At 41.3% G+C, this 8,314-nt stretch overlaps 1 protein-coding gene across 1 annotated transcript in view; it reads right to left on the reverse strand.

Annotated features, from left to right (window-relative positions):
- Window positions 1-7,568, reverse strand: part of CFAP54 (cilia and flagella associated protein 54) — a 107,203-nt gene extending 99,635 nt beyond the window's left edge. Inside the window, exons 1-2 of the mRNA XM_048302155.1 lie at window positions 7,375-7,568; window positions 2,005-2,110 (exon numbers count right to left, since the gene is read on the reverse strand). Of these exons, the coding sequence (XP_048158112.1) occupies window positions 2,005-2,110; window positions 7,375-7,568 (300 nt within the window). The remainder of the gene's footprint in view (window positions 1-2,004; window positions 2,111-7,374) is intronic.
- Window positions 7,569-8,314: the final 746 nt, after the last annotated feature.

The following is an 8,314-nucleotide window of genomic DNA, read 5'->3' on the forward strand; positions in this document are numbered from 1 at the left end:
AGAGGGGTACTTACAGAATAGGCTTTACCCCACCTACAGAGACCTTGGTTTTACACCACATTCATCCTTCCTGTAATGCATTTGAAATTTGCAACATCCGTCTCCTGTTGTTTCTATTTATTTTTTTCAGGGAAAAAATAGAATGAAAACTAAGTTTTCATTCTAAAATTAAGTCAAATTAATTCACTTAAAAGTGGGAGTTCCAAAAGAAAAAAGTTCAAAGTTTTAGGCTGGCCAGCAAAACAACTTTTTCAACAACACTGATAACTTTGCTGTAGAAAAACACATTACACTAGAAGACTGAAGTTGCAAGCAGAAGTCTTTACTCAGAAACATGGATTTTTTTCAGGCAATCTAGGGTCAGGTCATTAAGCACCTTGAATGTAAGGACCAAACTATTTTGGAGTGCTGCTTTAGGAAGCCAGCGCAGAGTACAAAGAGCAGCGTTTGATACTTTTGAAATAGCCTTACTGAGTACACCGAGAACAGCCTCTCCCAAGCACTAAAAGCTTCATGTAATGTTTCCAGCAATTCCTAGGGCTCAGAAGATATGAAAACTTTAGGAATATATAAACATGAAGAAAACATTAATGGAATTGTCTAGGCGATGCTATTAGCAACTGCTGCTACTCAAGCTTCCTTAAGAATTTCTGTATGTCTAAACCCACACCATGAGTCTGCACCTTCAATTATAATGGCTCCACAGTTATGGACTCTTCTACATGCCTTCTTCAGCCTACCAGTGAGTGATGAGTGCTGCTGAAGCTCAGCTTCAGCTGGCTGTTCTTTTTTCAGGAGCAGGCCACTTTTATGGAATTCTTTAGCGCACATGCAATGAAGGATATAGAAGACTTCATAACATCTGCATGATACTCCTGCCTTTGTCGCGGCCTGCGGAAAAGCTCACCTAGCAGCCACACGTACACACTCTCCATAAAGGGCACAAAGAGCATTTCTCCTTGCTGCATTCCGTAAGCAAAGGACATAAGAGTGAAAGAAAGTTTCACTGGACATGTTCCTCATAAAGATGGCCCCCTCAGACCACCTCGATACATTTCCAATTACGCCCTCTTCTTTTTATTTATTTTCTTTTATTCCCATTATGTTAAAAAAATAAGTAGAAGTTACAGAACTGGCTTTCTAATGATACATCTCTGAGCTGCTTCTCAGTGTTGTTTAGTAACTACTCTTGAAAGCCCCAGATTTTATGACATGACCTTCAGACACAAATATCACTGAGCTTGTAAACGGCTTACCCTTGATGGATTTTTTTCACAGGAATCGCAAAGGACAAATAGTATATAAAAATATATTTGCCTTTTTGAGTTAGATCATCAGTTACTAGCCCGGCATCCCATCTCTAACAGTAGTCAGTAACAGATGACTAAGTAAGAGTATAAAAACAGAGTTATCATATAGTGAAACATCCCCCAAATACTCTCAGCCTTCAACAATCTAGCTCCTGAATCCCTTTTAGTTGTGATCTACCTTTTTTAAGGAGACCAGAAATGCACACATAATTCAAGATGCAGGAGCATCACCAATACATATAGTTGTACAATGTGTAATTGCACTCTGGTTCTTGTTCTCTGTTCCTCTCCTGACAATTCTTTTTATTCATGTTTGGTTAACTGAGCATTGAGTTGAGTCAGTGTAACTGCTCTACCATTGTCAATTTGTACTTAAACAGCATCTGAAGGCATAGTCAGATATTGTACTCTACCATGCTGAAACATCAAACAAATATTAAAGAAAGATTTTGGGGTGTTTAAAAAGGCAGTGGGTGCACAGAAAATACAGATATAGAAAAATATTAAAAAATCAGGGCAATTTTACAATAAAAAGCAAGAGATACAAACTATCAACTCTCACTGGAATTATTTTGTAAAAGTTTTTGCTACTTTGTAAATAGCTTCCAGTAAAACATCATTAAAAATTAAAGTAGCATAGAAACATAATGAAACAAAGACTGCGATTGAATTTTTCTGATTTCAAATGACTTACTTTGATCTGCGCAAGGGCATCACCAACTTTCACAAGTCTTTCATTGTAATACCACTCTGGTAGTCGTGGCTTATATTTGATCCAAATGTTAAACAAAGTATTTGCTCTAAAAAAAAAAAAGATACAGGAGAAAAGGTTTCAGATTAAACTGGCAGTAGACCTGTCATAACAAGTAAACAAATCAGGAAGACTTCAAATTGTGAGAACTCCTTTCTTCCAAATCTATTTGAACTTCTACACATTTCAAAACAAGTGATCATTAAAACCAGATTTAACAGGCAGACAAGGACATTTCTGGGTTTCATTTCTGTCACCAGTTTTTATCACACATTTTAAATAGGATGAATTTTCTCCCATGTAAATTCTTAAAAAAATGTCTTAGTATTAATCTTCTTGTGTTGTTCAAGCACAGTCACAAGTGGAAAATCTTTCTCAACTTTCAGCTAGTATTTAAAAGGTTCTGTCTGAAGCAACAATCTTATATCTTAGACTCAGTGAATTACAGTTCACAGCAATTATTGGACTGCAAACAACAAATGTTATAGAAGGAAAAATTCCCAAAATAACAACATATGTCAGGTAGCTGCAACCTTGAGAACTGGTAGCCATGGAATAAACCATAGAGTTATAGAGTATATAGACCTATGTTATGCAGAGCTCATGGTATACAGAGTTAGACCATCAATCACGAAGAAGAAATGTTCGGGAATTTTAAATTGTAAGGGGCAGGATTCAGAGAGAGCCAAATGACACCCTTGCTAAAATAGAGAGGATTTTATGGCAATAGTTATGATGCTCTTCTGCTGCCTCTGTCTATTATTCTAGCCACAGTTGTCATCAAGGATGCCTTTGTGTAACAAATTGCCTATTTTGCTGAACCAGCAAGCCTCACACAAATGGTAACTGACTCTAAGCAGTTTCCCTCTGCTACAGAGACACTGACTACATCGTGCCAGTACTACAGTGCCTACCAGCTGTGGTCTGATGGCCTCATGCCCTCATGTGTACAACTTCCCCACACTACACTTGTTTAAGAAAGCTACATTCTAGCTGGAAAAACAGTAACTGATCAGATAGACTGCCAATAAGCACTGGGACTTTTTCATTAAAGAATCCCCTTAGCAAATCATTACCAGTATTGACAACATTCACAGTGTCAGGCATCTCTTACTTATTCTCTTAACAAATCACTTGTACAGAAACAGAGTGCCCTGTGAAACCGCTACAGCTAAATTATTTATAGGTAGCAGTTTATGAGGAAAGAAAACAACTGAAGAAAGATAAATTAACATTTAAAGACATTAAATATATATATTTAAAAGAAATTATAAATTATAAAGATTTATAAACTATAAATTATAACGATTTATAAATTATAAAGAATTATAAAGAAATTTAATACATATATTAAAGAAAAATATCCTTCTAGCTGAATTGTCATGCATAAACCATATGCTTACTGGTGTGAGGTGGCTGGAACTTTTCAACATATCTTAAGACTGGGATGGTAGACTAGAATGCAAGACTCTTACACTGTCTTCTGACATTCAAGAATTTGGAATGCATTCTCAGAGCCTCTCATACAGCTCTTCTTTTCAGCTTATAAGAACACTCCCAATTAAAACAAAAAGCAGAATAAATAACATTTTTTTCACACAGAAAGCTGGGAGCCACCTTCACATTTCAAGGTGAGACAGATGGATTTATGAGAAACCTGTCAAAATGATCTTTACGGCAAAGAATTGCAACAATCATAACACTTTTTTTTTCTAAAGTATCATCCCAGCACAATTCTCAGTTCTTGAAAGTAAGCAGCAAGGAAATAAGTAGGACATCCTAGAGGTGTATCCTAAAGGAAAAACGCAGTAACAGCACAAACTAGGCCAAAAGCAACAATCAGAATAAAATGTTCTAAGGCATTTTTAAGGAGTTAAGGAAACCACAGCCCAATGTAATGAAACGCTCCTCCTAAATGGGATTGAGTCCCTCCTGGTCCATCCCTAACAACTAACAGCCTGGGTGGGTACTGACTCCTTATACTGAGAAAAATGTTCCACACCAGTATCTGCAAAGAGGCTCCAAAGCAAAGGAATCTGTCAGGCAGCTGAGCAAAGTTTCCTTTGCTGTTAAATGAAGAATTTAGGAAAAGACTTTCAGAGACCAAGAGATTTGATGGATATTATAGGGGAAGGGGGGAAAGAAGGGGGAAAAGAGATAGCAAGAATGACCCTGGATAAAGCTCTGGAAAGGTAAGACTAGTACATTTCTTTAAGACTGATCAAAGTCCCCAGAAATGGTCATCTTCATTTTTTGTTTTGAATGTTCATATTAACACACAAGATTCTTCGATATAATAAACAAGTAACAAATCTGTAAAAAACTGGTTTAGCAAAGCAGTGACAAACCTGACCAGACTTTCAGCTTTAGTGGGAAGATTAAGGTAAACTGATTCTGCTACAATGCCATGACTAACTACAAGTGAGTTCATGACACAGGAATGTTTCTTTGACACAGACAAAAGAGGAGAGTGAGACACTTCCCAAACAACTCCTCAGCCTTTCCTTTAAACAAGCTGTAGGACACCAGAGTAACAAGTTAAGCAAGTGAAGTCTTACAAAAAATAGTGGACTGTTGGAGCTCAGAGATGAAATTTCTTTATCCCCAGCCGTAATAGAAAAAAATTCCCTAAGGTCAACCCATAATAGTGTGCACAGGATAAGGCCCACGTGGCTAAAATCTTTACTACAAGTATAAAGAATTCTCTGATACTGATCAAAAGACGTCTTATTAAATAAGAGTGGCTAAGCCACACAAGATGAGATAAAATCAATATGTCAAGGTAATGCTTTGATGGCCCTGCTGCCAAGAGAAATGGGGCAAAACAACTTGTTTAGTTGAGGAAAAATTACTTTTGATTGCTATTTCTGACTGAAAAGATTTGTGATACCAGTGCAGGTCCCTAGTAATTTTTGTTTCCTACATTAGAACAATTAAGTGCCTAAATTACAGCCTTTCTGTTCACCTATAAACACCAAAGGCTGAAAGAGCTGGATGAATGAAGCTGATAATTTTATTTTTCTAAATTGAACATACTTGCCACGTGGAAACTGGTTTTCTTGTTGCTTGAAGAACAAGAACACTTTGATCTCAATCCATGCCAGGAAAGATAGCTGGACATGTGACATAGCAAGAAGTCTTTAGAACATTTAGGAAAGCATCTGTAATAGCCATTACCTTCAGAAATTCTTGGGACAAGCCAGACTAAGGCTAGTTCTGCAAGCAGCACATGCTCCACTTTTGAGTTATCTAACAATGAAGCAGTAGGGAGAAAAAAACCTGAAATTTCACAATCACAGATAAATAGTCTTGACTTTGCTAGCTGCTTGAATATATGCTAATAATCAGAATTCCAGTCCTCTACCTCTGTACTGTCCCTATACAAATGAAGAATGCCTAGGGATGCAGAGCTACTGGGAGCTTCGTGTTACACAACATTCCCAATGCCCTGGAATTTTGGTAGGGATCATTACCACCAGTGACTTCTGGGACCAAGACCTTGATAGAGTCAGTTCTCATCTCCATGATGAACATGCTCTCGTGCCAACCACAGTATGCACGGTCACAGGTCACATCCACAAAATACAAGTTTGAATAAGACTGAGCTTACTTAGGTCAAAATATTTGAGAGGGTGAAGCAAAAAAAAGTTTGGAGACAGTGTTCACAAAAACCGATAACGTGGCACTATATTGCAAACAGGTCAGATTCAGTATGGCCACCTCCCAACCAGAAGATACTAAGAACACATAGAAGAATCATTGTTGGCAATTTTGGTAGTGTCTGAAGCAGCCAAGCAGTATTACTTCTCAGGGGGCCTAGAGAGGATAGCTTTCAAAATAATAATACCTATCAGCTAAAGCTGAAAAACAAGGTCAGAAACTACAAAAAGGCTTCAAAATAGCAAAGCACTGAATTCGGCTGCTGAAGCAACATAAAAAGCCAACATACTGAGATTCAAAACACTTGAGGCAAAATCCTAGAGACTGATACCTGCATGATACATCTAGGCCTAGATCCGATGATGAACATGCCCCATAAACAAATTAGGAATCCAGATAGCTTAGAATAGGAAAGATCTCCAGATCAGACAAAGGCCAGGCTGCAGAATCTGAGTACCTTCTGAAAATGTATACCTCCTTCAGAGTAGGGTAATTTGTGGACTGCTTCCAGGAAACTACTGAGTGAAATATGCAAGGGTAGAAGCTGCACCTAAGTGGTAAGGTAACCACCCCGTAACCTAACTCCTATGCTGTTTTTGAATGAACTTTTGATAACCTGGGGAACTTGTGAGGTTTATGTTAAAGACCTGTAAATTTAGAACAGAGTAGTCTTCAGATAAAAACAACAGAAAATGAACTATTTATCTTAACAGAAGTAGTTGAGCTCTTATATCACAATGTACTTAAAATGCAGCAGGGAGAGCTACATGAGAAATGCACAGTCTGTAAAAGACATATGCATGCACTATGAATCATACACTGATTCCAGTTGCTCTATCTTAACTGCATTACAAAATTTCGACTTATGCATACCCACAGATATGCATGTATGCGAGCAAACAAATATGCACTATTATACTTGCCATATGCTCAGCCTGCATCTATGTGTATAAAAATATACCAACGTAGACAGAGACATATGCACAAAAAGAGCCGTGTGGCGTTATCCTGGTGTAGCCCTACTTTTGAAGGCATGTACGTGCCCACAAGCGTTCACCCTCGCACACAGCCGCACACGCTGGTGGGCTGCCAGTCCCTCCAGCACTGTGAAGGGATTTTCCCACCAGGAAGCTCAGGCAGCTCTGACAGAACCAACAAGTGGTGCTGCCAACTTCCACAGCCCCTTGTGCTTTTCCCCTAAAGCACTGACGTGTAGAAAGTACTGGAGGGGGAAAAAAAGCAGTGTTCAGATTTCTGAGGGGTTTTCGTTACAATGAAAACCTAAAAAAATAAAAAGGAAATGGATTGCCGGTCCTTTGGCACACTGCTGGGGAAGTTTGTTCGGCGAACAAACTCGTGGCTATCTCCCAGTCCAGGGGACGCAGGGTTCCCAGCCCAGCCCGTGGCTGCGGCGTGAGGAGGGAGCCGAGCAGGGGCGTGCGGGGCGCCGTGGCGGTGCCCGGCGGGCCGGAGAGGGCAGCCCGGGAGCGGCGGGGCGGCGGCGCGGACAGCCCCGCAGGGCGGCTGAAGGAAGAGAGCGAAGGAAGAGGAGTGCGGCCGAGAAAAGGAGCCGAGGCAGGGGCAGAGGGAGCGGCGAGCGGCTCCCGGAGGGGGCGGCAATGCGGGAACCAGGGGGCGGCGGCGCAGCCCTACCCGTGGCGGTGCAGGTCGTGCTGCGGCGGCTTGGCCTCCCCCGCGCCTCGCAGCCGCCGCAGGGAGCCCAGGACGCGCCGCAGCTCGGCCTCGAAGCTGTCCACCACCGGGTTGCCCCGTGCCACGGGCCCGAAGAAGGCGGCGTGCGGGGCCTGCGGGCCGGCGGCGGGGGGTGGCCTGCTGGGCTCCGCCATGCTCGGCTCGGCCCGGCCCCGGCGCGGCCGCGTCGCTGTCTCCGGGCAACGGCCGCGGGCAGCCGCCCCGCGGGGCCACCCTGGACAAGCCGGGAGGTACCACTTGGGCCGGGTTTTCCACAGCCTTTTTTCACCAGGGATGGCACTTTGCACTTGCTGATTGTGTCACTGTGCCTACTGCACGGCTACGCATAAAAGAAGAAAGTGTGCTTATCCGCTAAATGCTTATATTTGCCTATTTAAAAAAAAAAAAAAGGTGGCAAACTAGTAAACTACTAGCCCGTATTTATGTTAGAGAAGGTGCCTATAGCAACCTATGTGTTTTGAAGTTTTTTAAAGACATTGTAGTAAAGAGGTTTGGGAAGGATGTGAAGGAAACTGACTATGTTGCCATGCTCATCATCATGGTGAGCGTAAGAGACAGCTGAACTGAAAACATGAAAGTGAAAGAAATGTGGTAAGTGAGCAGAGAGTCCTGGCAACCTGGGCCTTTGGAGGCAGTTTCTTGACACTCAATGGAAAAGGATCAATAGAGACTGGTAAAGCGAAGAAACACTTCAAAAGTACATCCAAGTAATTCATAATGACAGCAAAAGAAGTATCCTTCCAACAGCTGGAGACACACAGCATCAGCATGCTGAATCACTGGAATCAGAAAATACTGCATTAGCAAGGTCAAAGAAATGACATGGGAATCATCTAGATACTATTCTTCCTTGGAAAATTGGGAAGATGCAAAAATATTA

The sequence above is a fragment of the Corvus hawaiiensis genome, chromosome 4, assembly GCF_020740725.1.
Source record: "Corvus hawaiiensis isolate bCorHaw1 chromosome 4, bCorHaw1.pri.cur, whole genome shotgun sequence".
NCBI lineage: Eukaryota > Metazoa > Chordata > Aves > Passeriformes > Corvidae > Corvus > Corvus hawaiiensis.